This window comes from Natrix helvetica (assembly GCF_964273705.1).
Source record: "Natrix helvetica genome assembly, chromosome: 1".
NCBI lineage: Eukaryota > Metazoa > Chordata > Lepidosauria > Squamata > Natricidae > Natrix > Natrix helvetica.
Genome location: NC_138548.1, coordinates 2,349,371 through 2,365,597, shown reverse-complemented (window position 1 = coordinate 2,365,597; position 16,227 = coordinate 2,349,371). Strand labels below are relative to the sequence as shown.

Below are 16,227 nucleotides of genomic sequence, written 5' to 3'. Positions count from 1 at the left end.
AATCCACAGAGCTGGCCTAGGGAACAGGTCCCAGCAAAATTCCTCCTTTCAACAGGATCTCCATCAAGTCCTTGGCCGACAGCATCGTCGGAAGCGTAGCAGCATTTTTACAAGGCTGACACGGTAGATATTAAGCCGGCAAGTGACTAAGCTGGTCACAATTGCAACGAGCTTAGTTATGGTGAAATTCTAGGTCTTCCATTGAAGGCTCCTTGCCAGATCAAAAATGCTGGGAAGGGTGCAGAAAGATCTAGAAAAAATGGGATTTGAGTGGTATGTGAAGAAGGGGGGGGGTGTTTCTTCTCTATCTCCCTAAATAGAGAGAGAGAGAAAGGCAGAAGCAAACTCCCTTCTCCGATGACCCTGAATGACCCGGGCACTTCCCTGTCCACATTCCTCAGTTCTCTGGTGACCATGCCAGCCTCACTTCAGATCTATAAGTAGAAAGGTCAGCAGCTCTGGGCAAAGGAGACGGGGATCGGATTGCCCAGGACTCGAGTCCTTTGTACACTGTGAGTCAGCCTCTCATGATACCGTACGAGAGTCCCTGCTCCTTCACAGCAGCTGCTCTGAAAGCAGAAAAACTGAGAAAAAGAGACGTGCCTGCAGACAGACAGCATTCGTTCTCTCAGGGGAAGTGAACCCCTGGAGTCTTTCTGGATTGGAGGAATCCACCCTGAGCAAGGAATAGCACAACGACAATTTTGTGGTGAAGTGGCATAGGATCTTCTGCTTGAGCAAGGGGTTGAACTAGAAGGCCTCCAAGGTCCCTTCCAATTCTGTTATTTGGAGGAGGAGGAGGAGGAGGAGGAGGAGGAGGAGGAGGAGGAGGAGGAGGAGGAGGAAGAGCAGGAGGAGGGGGAGGGGGAGGGGGAGAGAAGGGTCTCCTGCTTGGGTAGGAAGTTGAACTAGAAGACCTCCAAGGTCCCTTCCAACTTTGTTATTTTGGGGAACAGGAGGAGGAGAGGAGGGGGAGGGGGAGGAAGAAGAAGAAGAAGAAAATGAGGAGAGAAGATTCTTCTGCTTGAATAGGGGGTTGGACTAGAAGACCTCCAAGGTCCCTTCCCTCTGTTATTCTGAGGAGGAGGTGGAGGAGGGGGGGAGGAGGAGGAGAAGGAGAAGGAGAAGAAAAAGGAGAATTAATAACTCAATAGTTACTCAATAGTAGTAACTGTGAGAGGGGTCTTGGAGTCCTAGTGGACAACCAATTAAACAGGAGCCAGCAGTGTGCAGCAGCTGCCAAAAAAGCCAACACAGTTCTAGGCTGTATCAACAGAGGGAGAGAATCAAGATCACGTGAAGGGTTAATACCACTTTATAAGGCCTTGGTAAGGCCACACCTGGAATACTGCATTCAGTTTTGGTCGCCACGATGTAAAAAAGATGTGGAGACTCTAGAAAGAGTGCAGAGAAGAGCAACAAAGAGGATTAGGGGACTGGAGACTAAAACATATGAAGAACGGTTGCAGGAACTGGGTATGTTTAGCTTAAGAGAAAGAAGGACTAGGGGAGACATGATAGCATTGTTCCAATATCTCAGGGGTTGCCACAAAGAAGAGGAATCAAGCTATTGTCCAAGGCACCTGAGGGTAGAACAAGAAGCAATGGGTGGAAACTAATCAAGGAGAGAAGCAACTTAGAACTGAGGAGAAATTTCCGGACAGTTAGAACAATTAATCAGTGGAACAGCTTGCCTCCAGAAGTTGTGAATGCCCCAACACTGGAAGTCTTTAAGAAGATGTTGGATAGCCATCTGTCTGAAACGGTATAAGCTTTCCTGCCTACGCAGGGGGTTGGACTAGAAGACCTCCAAGGTCCCTTCCAACTCTGCTATTGTATTGTATTGTATTGTATTGTATTGTATTGTATTGTATTGGAAGAAGAAGAAGAAGAAGGAGGAGGAGGAGGAGGAGGAGGAGGAGGAGGAGGAGGAGGAGGAGGAGGAGGAGGAGGAGGAGGAGGAGGAGGAGTGGTGGTGGTAAGGGTCTCCTGCTTAAGCAGTGGATTGAACTACGAGACCTCCAAGGTCCCCTCCAACTCTTGTTCTGATGGAATCTCCATGTAGGCTGGAGGGAGGGGTTAAGAGAGGACCAAGTTTGGAGATGTACAGCAGGAAGTGGCAAAGATCTGACTTCCCCCAAATCCTCTAAGCCAGCATTCCCCGCCCTTTCTGGCTCTGTGGACCAGTCGTGGTGGCGGTGATAGTCGTGGTGGTAATTTCACATGCAAATGCACCTTCACATGCTTCCTCTTCCTCCAAGGGGCTGTGGCCCAGCACCGAGTGGTAGTCCGGGAGTTGGGGACCCTTGCTCTAAAACCACCTCTTTTCAGTAGTGTGACGAGATTCTTGTAGCATAGTTGACTAGCAATAGATTTTCACCAAGACTCTTCCTGAGTGATTTTGGCTGCTTCCTCCTGGCAAACTTGTAAATTTAATAGAAAGGTTTGTTTAAGGAAATTCATTAGGTTGGGGGGGGCTGGCAGGAAAAAGTCAGCTCCTTCTTTGCAGGAGGACATCTGTTGGACCCCAGGAAGGAGGGCAGAATTGATGTGAAATTAGAAATTATTTTGGCAAAGCCGACAGAGTAATAGTGTCAATTGTCCAACTAGTGAATCGAAAATAAGGAAACACTCTCATTAAAACTTTATTGGATACACCATTTTGGTAGTGAAGAATCAAAACCAGCTCTGGTTTTCCCGCACAAATGCTTGCTTAGTTAAACAAATTCCATTCCATTCCATTCTATTCTATTGTCTTCCACTCAGTTCTATTCTATTATCTTCCATCCCATTCCACTCTATTGTCTTCCATTTCATTCCATATGCCAGATGTTGAAACAATGGCTGGGCAGCCATTACAACTCCCTGAGCAGGCTACCTCTTGATTACAGCCACATTCAGATGTCTCAGCTGAGCAACTGTTCATACCCATGGCTCGTACCCATAGTTGCTCAGGGCTGCATCCTTTCAGAGACGTTTCCAAGAGGCACTGGTCTCCTTCTTCAAAGCCATGTTCTCAAGCCACCTCTGCTTCCTGAGCCACCCCAAAGCCTGCCGGGCAACTTGTGTTGCTGTTTGATCCTCAAGCGCCAGGCACCAAGGGGCAGCATCCTTACCATTTAAGGAGAGACAACTGCCAGGACCAATTGCTCTTCTGAACAGGTGGGGAACAGGGCTGGGAGAACGGAGCCCCTGCCTGAGATACCTGCCTCTTACAGGTGACTAACAGGTGGCAAGTCTGAGAAGTTCTCTGCATCTGCTAGCAGTCAGTCGGGCTATTTCTGAACACCCATCTAAGAGAGCACCATGGTCCCAAAATAGCCCAGCTGAGAGTTGCAAACATGGGTTGGAAACTAACCTTCTACGCAGAGCAGGGCAAATGCTCTCTCAGCCTTGTCCCTCTTACAAGCCAAACGTGCTTTGTGGATTATTTAGCTATATATTAAATGTGTTGACCTTATATGCTGCCCCTCTCACTGATAAGGTGACTCTGAGCATCTTACAGACAGACAGACATAGGTAGATAGTTTATCTATATATCTATATCTTAGATAGAGATAGATATAGATAGATATAGATAGATAGATGATAGATAGATAGATGATAGATAGATAGATAGATAGATAGATAGATAGATAGATAGATAGATAGATAGATGATAGATAGATGATAGATAGATAGAGAGAGAGAGAGAGAGAGAGAGAGAGAGAGAGAGAGAGAGAGAGAGAGAGAGAGAGATAGAGATAGATATGATAGATAGATGATAGATAGATGATATAGATAGATAGATAGATGATAGATAGATAGATAGATAGATAGATAGATAGATAGATAGATAGATGATAGATAGATAGATAGATAGATAGATAGATAGATGATAGATAGATAGATGATAGATAGATAGATAGATGATTGATAGATAGATAGATAGATAGATAGATAGATAGATAGATAGATAGATAGATAGATAGATAGATGTAAAGGTTCCCTTGCACATATGTGCTAGTTGTTCCCGACTAGCACATATGTGCAAGAGGGCCAGTGCTCATGTCCGTTTCAAAACCAAAGAGCCAGCACTGTCCAATGACATCTCCATAGTTATGTGGCCAGCATGACTCAACACCGAAGGTGCACGGAACACTGTTACCTTCCCACCAAAGGTGGTCCCTATTTTTCTACTTGCATTTTTAGGTGCTTTTGAACTACTAGGTCGGCAGAAGTTGGGTGGGTGGGTGGATGGATGGATGGATGGATGGATGGATGGATGGATGGATGGATGGATGGATGGTAGACAGATATGCTAGATATAGAAAGTATTAAAAACAGAAAATCCTTTGAAAGTGTTGATGTCAAACTGTGGAATGTGTGTGGAGATTCTCAGTCATCTGGGTTAGAGTTGTCCATAAAGGTGCTTTTTTTCCCCAAGAAGGCAACTGGACTTTGTGGTTTTTCTTTGAAGACATTTCACTTCTCATCCAAGAAGCTGCTTCAGCTCTTGGAAAGAAGTTTCTTGGATGAGAAGCAAAATGTCTTCAAAGAAAAATCAGAACGTCCCAATCACCTCCCAGCACTGGGGCTGAGTCATCCAGTCTCTTGTCCACCCACCTCTTGAAAAAGTACCTTTGGGACAACCATAACCAGGATGACTGAGAACCTCTGTAGACAGTCAGCAAGAGGATGGATGGACTTCTTTACTGCTCCAATGGTTATCCTGTTGGAAGATCTGAAGCAAGGCTCTGCAACCTTGGCCACTTTAAGACTTATGGACTTTAATTCCCAGAATTCCTCATGCTGACTGAGGAATTCTGGGAGTTGAAGTCCACAAGTCTTAAAGTTGCCAGAGACCTCTGATCTGAAGGATGGGAACTGTTAGATCGGGTAATGGAAAGGCACACTCAGGCTAAAGGCAACAACAGCTCTTTATTGTAACAGAACAAGTATGTCCAATCCAGCAAAGGTTCAGTCTCCTTTTATAGGGAGCGGTCAGACCCTTCGACCAATGAGATTAAACCTCTGTTCCCGCCGGAACAGAGGACCTTGGTGGAAACCATTATAACTGTAGCTAGTATCTAACAGGAACAGACCCATCCTGGAATACCAACTAGATGACATGCAAGACACAATCACATCCCAACACTGGGGCTGAATCATCCAGTCTCTTTGTCTCTGCACCTGGCCGGAACTGGATGGGTGGAACTGCCAGCATGGCAGTGGAAGATTGGACCATGGGATGGACTTCTGAGCAAGATCTTCAACTTTCACCTGGGTGGGGAAAACCAAGCTTTCAGATTCGCGTTTTCCCTGATGTGCCAACATGGCTCTCTTCATAAATTGGAACTTTGAGGAATCCTTTGCCTCGGACTCTGATTTACTTTTGGGTGCTATTTGGGACCCTGACATCAACCCAACTTCACGCCGCCTCTGTGATGGATGATGGGCCCCGAGGAAGTGTGTCAGGATTTTAGAGAGGAAAGTGTGATAATCAACGCCAGAGGTGTTGCAGATGCAAAGAGCTTTGACAATTCCCAAGTACGATACGAAATCTCTCAAATCTTTATTGAATATACGTTATGGTCATTATTACACAAATAGTTATTATTGCTAAAGTAACTCAGCAGCAGTATTTTACAAACGTCATCCAGGTATAAAAATGCAGCTGAAAAACATAATATTGGTAGAATATAAAATAAGATTTTTTAAAAACTGCCCACCGCTGGGTGGTAAATAAGTCGTTTTAGCGTTCAGTTATATACATAATTTGCTTTCTAAAGCAACAGTGTCCAGGTGGCGTTTCAAAACTCAATCCTCCATGCTTCTGCTAAAAAAATTGTATTTACATCAAATCTGTACATCGATCTTTTCACAGATCCTGGAAAACAAAGAGCAAGGGATTAACATCTAAACCAGTGGTGAAATTCAATGTTCTTTACTACTGGTTCTGTGGGCTTGGTGGGCATGGCAGGGGAAGGATCCTGCAAAATTCCCATTCCCACCCCACCCCAGGGGAAAGATACTGTAAAATCCCCATTCCCTCCCCACTCCAGGGAAAGGATACTGCAAAATCCCTATTCTCTCCCCACTCCAGGGGAAGGATACTGCAAAATCCCTGTTCCCTCCAGACTAGCTGGGACTCGGGAAGCAGAGAATAGATGGGGGTTGGGCCAGCCAGAGGTGGTATTTACTGGTTCTCCAAACTAGGTAACTATTTTATTGGAAAGAGGTAGAATTTCCTTCCTCTCTAGCCCCCTTCTCCCCCCCCCACACGCCCACAAATTCACCAGGAATTTATTCACCTATGAAGAGTTCAAGAGCGTGTTCTGAATATCTTCAAAGACCTGCAGATAAAGACCATCGCGGGATTTCAGTCCATCCAAATAAACTGAAAATAAGAAAGGGGGATTAGCAAATTTGCATGTCGTTACGCCGAGAGTGAATTTTCAGCCGGCAGGCAAAGATTTAGCCCAGTAATTAGTCAAGAGGTAACACCACACTTCCCGTGGCATTTCTAGGAAAAGCTTCAAGGAGATGCCCTTAAGAATAAAGGTCTATGGAGGTTGTCGGTCATCCAGGCCAGGGTTGCCCCAAAGGTTTTTTTCTTTGAAGGTGTTTCACTTCTCATCTAAGAAGCTTCTTCAGCTCTGACTGGATGGTGGGGAAGGATTTATATTCCTTACAGACCGCTGGTCATTTGCATTACTTTAATGAGTCATTAAGGCCACTTGGAGGTTTCTCTGTGTCCTCGGGGTCACCTGAGTGGTGCAAATGGGTGTGGAACCTTTTTGGAACTGTTGAAAAGACGGTGTTGTAGACTGGAGATAGATGATGTCGTATCCCTCCCCCTCTGTTGAGAGGGGGCTGTTCAATTTTGACAAAGATGGCCTCTTTGACCCATCTTTCAAGCCAGAGGTCCTCACTATTCAAAATGTGGACTCTGCTGTCTTCAAAAGAGAGGCCTTTGTCTCTTAAATGCAGACGGAATCTGCTGAATCTAGTCCTGATGGGTTTCTTCTCCCATGTTGCGCCATGTGTTGGTGAAGTGGCTGTTTTGTTTCCCCAATGCGCAGACCGGCACATGACCCACCGCATTGGGCTGCATAAGCCACATGGCTCGGTTTGTGTCTGGGTGTTTTATGGACAACCTTGTGCCTTAGTATATTCTTGGGTTGGAAGTGTGCGCTTAGGTTGTGTTGACTGAAGATCCTTGCAGATGCCTGCAAGGAGTATAAATCCTTCCATCCTCCACCATCCAGTCAGAGCTGAAGAAGCTTCTTGGATGACAAGCGAAATGTCTTTTAAAGAAAAACCAGAAAGTCCAGTTGCCACTACGACTCGGATGACAGAGAAACTCCACAGACCCCATTGTTGGCTTAGCTGCACAGCTAGTAAGTGATAGTTCTCAGCTTATTCATTTAGGGCAGGGGTGTCCAAACTTGGGAACTTTAAGACTTGTGGACTTCAACTCTGGGGAGCTGGGGAATTCTGGGAGTTGAAGTCCACAAGTCTTAAAGTTCCCAAGTTTGGACACCCCTGATTTAGGGACAGTGAAAAAACAAACATCGCACCATCTCCACGGTCACCCAAACAAAATTGGGGAGTTTGTAGCAACTGGCATGTATTTAGAATGGCTCTGGCGTCACGGGGTTGTGTGATAGTCCCCCCCCCCTTTCCCCGACAAACAAAGTCAATCAGGGAAGCTGGGTTCATTTAATGACCAAGTGATTCACTTAACAACTGCAGCAATTCACTTAACAGCTATGGCAAAAGAGGTCATTAAGTCAAGGTTTACTTGTATTGTTAACAGGCTGACTCTGTGTGTGTTTGTGTGTGTGTGTGTGTGTGTGTGTGTGTGTGTGTGTGTGTGTGTGTGAAAGAAGAAACAGACACCTCCGGAACTTTAAAATATATTGCTCACTTAGCTTTCATTAGCCTCTGCTAACATCCTCAGAGTGTAAAAACCATTAAAGAGAATATCTGCCTTTATACACTAATAATCAGTTTGGCCATTGCGTGTGTGATAGGCCCATTCACCCGCCTACATATTGAATGCTTTATGGGGTTTTTTAAAATGCTTTTAACTGTTTTGATTGCTTTTATCGTTTTGGGATCCTCCCATTCATGGATCGAGAGGGGCAGCTATAGAAACGGAATAAATAAATAAAATCCAGTGTTTTTCTGGAGGTGAGATGATTGCTCCCATCTCAGTGGAGAAGCCAGAAGCTTCTCTTGTTCACTGAGCCATTTTTCCGCCCCTGGCGCTCCGCTCATTCACATGTATTTGAGCCAGGCCTCCTTCATTACAGCCAAGGGATGCCAAGGGGATTCTTACCTACGTTGACTTCGCTGGCCTCCATTTCCTTCCGGTGTTTAAGATACATTGGCCAAACGTGGCCATCAAATAGACCAGGAGGGTCAGGAATGGTGTATTTACGCGTACTGTAGAAAGAGAAAAGAGGAGTGGGAGAGGCGAGGGGTAAGGGAGGAGAGGAGAGGAAGAAGAGAGGACGGGGGGGAGGGGGAGGGATGAAGGAAGGAAAAAAGGGATGGGTGTGGAGGAAAGAAGAGGGGTAAGGGAGGAGAGAAGAAGAGATGGCAGGGGAGGGAGGGAGCAAGGAAGGAAGGAAAAAAGGGATGGATGTGGAGGAAAGGAGAGGGGAGGGGGAAGGGAGGAGAGGAAGAAGAGAGGACAGGGGAGGGAGGGTGAGGAAGGAAGGAAGGAAAAAAGGGATGGGTGTGGAGGCAAGGAAAAAAAGAAAAGTAGGAGATAGAGAAAGGGAGGGAGGGAGAGGAAAAGGGGATGGGTGTGGAGGCAAGGAAAGAAGAGAAGTTGAGCTGTTCAGCTGTACACTGAAGAATAATCAACATATTACCCCAATCAAAACAATCCATCAAATTCAAAATTTTAAAGAGCTGCAACCGGTAAGGCAAGTAACACTACTACTACTACTACTACTACTACTACTACTACTACTACTACTCTGGGAATCGCAGCAGAAACATGGAGCCAGGATCTGCCAAGGTCAAGCTGGGGAGAAGAATGGCTCAAATGTCCACTGGCTTGACATTAGGCAGAGCCAACGGCCTACCCAATGTACTCATCGGCGCAAGAGCAGACATACACTTTAGAGTAGACTACTCATGTCCCCTACGCTGCAGGAGACAGATCTTCAGGGCCCAGTAGTCTTCCTTCTGGACACAGTAAAGCTACTGTCCTAATAATCTAGTCCCTACGGTTGGAGCGGAGCTTCTGGAGAGAAGAAATTTACCGCCTGACCAGACCCTCTACATCAGGGGTGTCAAACTCAATTTCATTGAGGGCCGCATCAAGGTTGTGTTTGACCTCAGGGGGCCGGAGTGGGCTTGGCCCCACCCCACAGTTCTGGGGCGCCTGTGGTGGCCCGAATGCTCTGCCAGCAAAAATGGCTTCCCGAGCGCCGTTTTCTGCTGCGAGGCATCCTGCAAGCCTCTGCCGGTGAAAACGGACCTCCGGAGAGCCGTGCGTGGCGTTCACGAGCTCCATTTTCACTCGCAGAGGCCCCATGGGCCCATTCTTTGCTGTTTCCAGAGCAGGCACCATGGGGCAGATCTAAACCACCCTGCGGGCTGGATCCGGCCCCCAGGCCTTGAATTTGTCACCCCTGCTCTACATTAAATACTTCCTGCTCTTCCCCAGTGTAGCGCTTGTGGTGTGCACCATCCTTGGCCAGTCTTGCCCTCCCATGAACTGCCACCCGGCCAGGTGGGCACCTGGACAGATATTGCAAAACAGCTCCAGGTCGTGCAAGTTAAATGAAGTCCCTGGATCTAATCAATCTCATCATCGTCATCAATTAATTTATCTGCTGCCCGGGAGGTGTTTGGGAATGTCATCTTCGTATAAAAGCCTCCATGTTCTACAATCTCCATGACAGCCAAGGAACAGTTGGTGGGAGTGGGATATTCTTTAAGCCCTTTACGCTTCGGATCGTGAAACGGTCCTTACCTCCTCCTCCGTTTGCACTCTTCATAAGGAACGGCCAAGTAGTAACGCTTATCGAACAAGTCCACCAGAGGCCTACGGGAAAGAGAACACGACCGGAGACTTTCACATTCGGCAGAGAATCACAGAATCACAAAGTTAGATCCTTCACAGGATCGCGCAGACAAATGGTGGCCCAGTCCTGAGGAATCCATCATACCCCTATCTTTCCAGTGGTGCTGTTGAGCAACCAGTGGCTACATCTTCCTTTGCGACACTTCCATGTACATGTAATCCTCGGCTTAGCGACTGTTCAGAAGTATAAACTATGTCATCTCTGAAACCATCCGCTACGCTGGTTGGAGCTGTGGGAACGGGAGCGGGGAGTAGAGATAGCTGGAGATGTGTAACCAAAATTAAATTCCTTCTCCTGGAAACCAAGGATGTTCTCCCCAAGTGTTGGGGAGGCGTGGGCTGGAACCAACTGGGGGTTGGGGCTGTGATCAGATTGGACCCCGTGAGGGACATGTGGACTGGGGGAAAGAACTTTGATTTTTAATTTGGGTGGGGAGAACCGTGGGACCTTCAGGATCGGGTTTTCACCAGATGTGCCAGTATGACATGTCTAATCAATCTGTACTTTGAGGAACACCTGGGCTTAGAGGGTTGGTTGTGTTGGGTTTCTTACTTGGAACAGACACAACGCAACTGGCCAACTATCCCAAAAATGGGAATCATGACCTGGATCGGAAGTTGCAGCGGTCACCCATCACCCACCACACTGGAGGCATTCGGCAACACAGTTGTATTTGGGGTCAGGGGGGAGGAAATCCCAGTCACGTGACCCTGTTTTACGACGGTTTCACTCAAATTTGCATTTATTTCTAGTTTTGGCAAACCCACGACCGTAGTGAACGACGGCTTTGCGGTTACGACTCGCGTTCACCGCGGGTGCAAAAATTGGGGTGAAATGGGATCGGTTACGTGTCCCCACTTGTTTTACGACCGTTATGGCTTACGCCCAGCTCATTTAAAGTTGTAACTCGAGGACTGCCAGCAGCTAGAGTATTTTCCCCTCCGCCAAGTCTCAAAATAGCTCCCAAGTGTCCTCATCGCAACCTTTTTCAAGACCTCCAGCTGGCTTTTGAGGGGGCCAGAGGGGGCACTCCGTCTAGAGGTCGATTTTTATACCCTTCTACAAACCAGCCCACAGGGGGGGGGAAACTCATCTGGATTTTGTCCTGGGGGGTTAAAACAAAACATGAAAACTCCTAACGTCGGTGTTCTTAAATTGAGCTCTTCCCACCAACTTCATCAGTCAAAATAAAAAAATTAATTAGGCAGAGTGTCAGGAACTCTTCTTGTCCTTCTTCCTCTTCCTCCTCCTTCTTCTTCCTCCCCCTTCTCCCATTCCCATTCCTCTTCTCTTCTTCTTCTCCCCCTTCCCCCTCCTCCCACTCCTCCTCCTTTCCCATCTCCACCCTCTCCTCCTCCTTTTCACCCCATCTCCTCTTCCCTTCTTCCTCCTCCCTCTCCTCCTCCTCTTCTTCTTCTCCTCTTTCCCTCCCTACAGAAATTAGATGATAAAATGGAAACTATACAACAAGCTCTGGGAAAGAATGAACAATTAATAAAAGAAGTAGAAAAAAGAACAGAACAGACAGAAACAAAAATAAACCAGGTTGAACAACAAATGAAAGCATCAAATAACAAGCTAGAGGAATCGCTTATTCACATGGAGATGGACCGTGCAGCTTTCTACCTCCGCTTTCAGAATGTGACAGAGGTAAAAGGTGAAGACCTAACTACGATAATGTCTGGCTTAATTGCAAAAACTTTAAACACAGACAAGCAAGAGATCATAAATGAACTCGACGACATTTATAGAGTTACCACCAATTATGCGAGGAAACATCGACTACCCAGAGAAGTGCACATCAGGTTCGCGAGGAAAAAAGTAAGAGACATACTATATAAAATAACAAGAGAAGAACCGATGATGTACGAGGGGAAGGAGATACTAATATTAAAACAAATCCCACGAAGAGTGAGGGAACAGAGAAGAGACTACCAATTTTTGGCCACGCAATTAATTAAGAGGGAGATACTATTTAGATGGTTAATACCAGAAGGGATGTTAGTAACATGGCAGGAGAAGAGAATTAAAATTGACAACCTTGAAAAAGCACAGGAATTATACGAGCAATTAATGTATCCAGAAGAGAAACAAAACACAGAAGAGGAAATAGAATATAGAAGAAGGGAAGAAAGACAACAAAAGGCAAGGGAGGGAAGACAGGGAGGACGTAGCAGGGAAGAGGAAGAACAACAGAAAGAAGAAGAAGTAAGACCAAAAACAAGAAGTCAAAAAGAAACTAGAGACAAATAAAAATAAGGACAAGTAGAGATCTAGGAAAATGGAGGAAGAAATCCAACTACTATCTGTAAATGTCAATGGTTTAAATTCACTAACAAAAAGAAAACACATCTGGGCAAAATTAATAAAACAAAAAGCAGACATAATATGTCTACAGGAAACACATATCAAACAACAAGACATAAAATACTTAGAATGTCCGAAATTGGGGAAATTATATACAGCATCGGCAGAAGAAAAAAGAAAAGGATTAGCAATTTATGTTAAAGAGAGAATAAAGACAAGCTTAATCTATGCAGATCCAAGGGGAAGAATATTAATTTTAGAGATATGGATAAACCAAAAACCAATATTGCTGGTAGCAATTTATGCCCCAAACGAAGACCAGAAAAATTTCTATAAAAAACTACATGAAAAAATCAGAGAAATTGGAGGGGAAAACATCTGTATAATAGGAGACTATAATGCCATAGTAGATAGCAAAATAGACTATGTAAGTGACAAAAAAACCAAAAAGAAAAAAAAAGTATTACCAACAACGTGTATGGAGATGATGGAAGAGCTAAATCTAATAGACATCTGGAGAAAAATGGAACCAAATAAAAAACAATTTACCTTTTACTCAAATCCACACCAATCTTGGTCACGGATCGACATGGCATGGATGAATAAGGAAATCGGGGCAGAAATATATAAAATTGAAATACTACCAAACACCTGGGCAGACCATAACCCCATTAAAATAATCTGGAAAGGGGAAAAAAAAACTAGACGAAGATGGACATTAAACCTGCAAATATTAAAAGAAAAAGAATTTATCCAAAAGTGTAAGAGTGAGTTGGGACTATTTCTCAAAGAAAACACAAAAGAAGAGACATCAATACAAAATCTATGGGATACCATGAAAGCCTACATACGAGGAATCATTATAGCTTATGCAGCAAAAAGAAATAAAGAAAAATGGGCACAACAGAAAGCATTAGAGAAGGAAATTGAGAACCTAGAAAAAGAACTCCAAAACAAACCACAAAGTGACAAAATTAGAAAAGATTGGATGCTAGCGAAACACAAATTAAACATACTAGTCCAGGAAGAAATAGTAAAACACTTAAAACTAAGGAAGTCTCAAAATAGCTCCCAAGTGTCCTCATCGCAACCTTTTTCAAGACCTCCAGCTGGCTTTTGAGGGGGCCAGAGGGGGCACTCCGTCTAGAGGTCGATTTTTATACCCTTCTACAAACCAGCCCACAGGGGGGGAAAAACTCATCTGGATTTTGTCCTGGGGGGTTAAAACAAAACACGAAAACTCCTAACGTCGGTGTTCTTAAATTGAGCTCTTCCCACCAACTTCATCAGTCAAAATAAAAAAATTAATTAGGCAGAGTGTCAGGAACTCTTCTTGTCCTTCTTCCTCTTCCTCCTCCTTCTTCTTCCTCCCCCTTCTCCCATTCCCATTCCTCTTCTCTTCTTCTTCTCCCCCTTCCCCCTCCTCCCACTCCTCCTCCTCCTTTCCCATCTCCACCCTCTCCTCCTCCTTTTCACCCCATCTTCTCTTCCCTTCTTCCTCCTCCCTCTCCTCCTCCTCTTCTTCTTCTCCTCTTTCCCTCCTCCTTCCCCCTGCTCCTCCTTCTTCTTCCTCTCCTCTCCTCCTTTCCCCCCACTTCCTCTTCCTCTCTTCCTCCTCCCTCCTCCCTAATTCCCACCTCCTCCCTCTCCTCCTCCTTTTCACCCCACCTCCTCTTCCCCTCTTCCTCCTCCCTCTCCTCCTCTTCTTCTTCTCCTCTTTCCCTCCTCCTTCCCCCTGCTCCTCCTTCTTCTTCCTCTCCTCTCCTCCTCCTTTCCTCCCACTTCCTCTTCCCCTCTTCCTCCTCCCTCCTCCCTAATTCCCACCCCCACCCTCTCCTCCTCCTCTTCACCCCACCTCCTCTTCCCCTCTTCCTCCTCCCTCCCTCTCCTCCTCCTCCTCTTCTTCTTCTCCTCTTTCCTTCCTCCTTCCCCCTGCTCCTCCTCCTTCCTCTCCTCCTCCTCCTTTCCCCCCACTTCCTCTTCCCCTCTTCCTCCGCCCTCCTCCTTAATTCCAACGATTTTCTGCCTGTCTAATTTTTTATTTGCACTGTTGAAGTTGCTTGGATGAGTCTCAGGTTAACAAATTTGCCACGATTTCACCGCTTAGATGCAGTAAAGGAATTGCATGGCTCGATTTAAGGACACCGAGCTATTGCTGTGATTCGTCGGTTTTGCAGAAGACTCAAATAGCCAGCAAGCCGCAAGATAAAAGTGTCTCTTGCATTGCATTAGAGCTGGACATTAATTGGCTCGGTCACCCAGCAGAGATTATAGTCACTAAAATTAATTGCTGCCAACTGTCATGTCCCCGGTTGCGATAGCAGCCAGAGATGGATCATTGCTAAGCCCATTTTCTCATCTATATTTGCAATGTTAATGTGGGAATAAAATACTGGGAGAAAGATGCTGGAGATAAAATGGAGGCTGGCTACAGGAAAGCAGGCCTCTGTTTATTTGATTGCCAGAAACTCCCGTGGCAGAAGCAGTCTTTCTGGGGTGGCTGACCCCTTGGCTTAAGAATGGGTGAATTTTGAGATGCTCCTGGGGGTTGTGCAATGCAGCGAGCCTTGTGTCTTTTGCTATTTCAACGGTAGTGGGGTAATCCTATTATGTCCTAAAGGTCCGGTCCCGTCCGCCTGTCCTGGTGTTCTGTTTATGAATAGATTGGCCCAGTCTTCCTGAATGGATACAAAATCTCCGTCGCTAAAGACTTCAGGCATCTGCTGGAGGGTCTTAAGAAAGACTGGGGGCTGCTTTCTGCCTTTAAGAACACGTTTTCTCTATTTCTCCTTTGGGGAACAAATGCATCAGTGATTCCCAAAATTGGAATCACAAGAAGAAATTGTTGGTAGGGAAGTCAGCCTTTGATTATTAAGTCACTTCAAAAGATGGGTATTTCCCTTTGTGATACTGTGTATAGGTGGTCCTCGACTTACAATGGTTCACTTAGTGACTGTTTGAAGTTTCAATGGTACTGGAAAAAGTGACGCATGATCATTTTTCACCCTTATGACCGTTGCAGCGTCCCCATTGGCCACGTGGTTTACATTCGGAAGCTTGACAACTGATTCATATTTATAACGGTCACAGTGTCCCGGGGTCATGTGACCAACGTTTGTACCTTCTAACGAGCCAAGTCAATGGGGAGGCCAGATTCACTTAACAACCGTGGGCCAAATTTCCCAACTGCAATGATTCACTTAACAACTGTGGGCAGCAAAATGAGTCAAAGCTCAAATTTCTCACTTAGCAACATCAATTCTGAGCTCAATTGTGGTCCTAAATCAAGGACTACCTGTATAGATTCAGCATTCATTCATTCATTCATTCATTCATTCATTCATTCATTCATTCTTTTATTCATTCTTTCATTCCCTTCTCTCATTCATTCACTAATTCATTCATTAATTTATTCATTCTTTCATTGTTTTATTCAGTCAGTCAGTCAGTCAGTCATTCTTTTATTCACTCATTCATTCTTTTATTCATTCTTTCATTCCCTTCTCTCATTCACTAATTCATTCATTTATTCATTCTTTCATTCATTCATTGTTTTATTCAATCAGTCAGTCATTCTTTTATTCATTCATTCATTCTTTTGTTCATTCTTTCATTCCCTTCTCTCATTCATTCACTTATTCATTAATTTATTCATTATTTCATTCATTCGTTCATTAAACTTGTGAATCACTTCGTAATGAGAACTCTTCAGAAAAGAGTTTTCCATTCATTTCTTTGACTCACTGATTAAACTTTAAATCCACTGGGGACCAAGGAAACACCCCCAATTTCATTTGCTGAACATATTTTAAGAGTCTAACATAAATAT

The 16,227-nt window shown here is 45.1% G+C and overlaps 1 protein-coding gene across 1 annotated transcript in view; it reads right to left on the bottom strand.

The window, feature by feature from the left end:
* Positions 1-5,530: 5,530 nt before the first annotated feature.
* The window catches only part of NMRK2 (nicotinamide riboside kinase 2), a 20,679-nt gene continuing 9,982 nt past the window's right edge, over positions 5,531-16,227 (bottom strand). The window contains exons 5-8 of the mRNA XM_081951228.1: positions 9,980-10,051; positions 8,327-8,433; positions 6,294-6,379; positions 5,531-5,869 (exon numbers count right to left, since the gene is read on the bottom strand). Of these exons, the coding sequence (XP_081807354.1) occupies positions 6,294-6,379; positions 8,327-8,433; positions 9,980-10,051 (265 nt within the window). The 3' untranslated portion in view covers positions 5,531-5,869. The remainder of the gene's footprint in view (positions 5,870-6,293; positions 6,380-8,326; positions 8,434-9,979; positions 10,052-16,227) is intronic.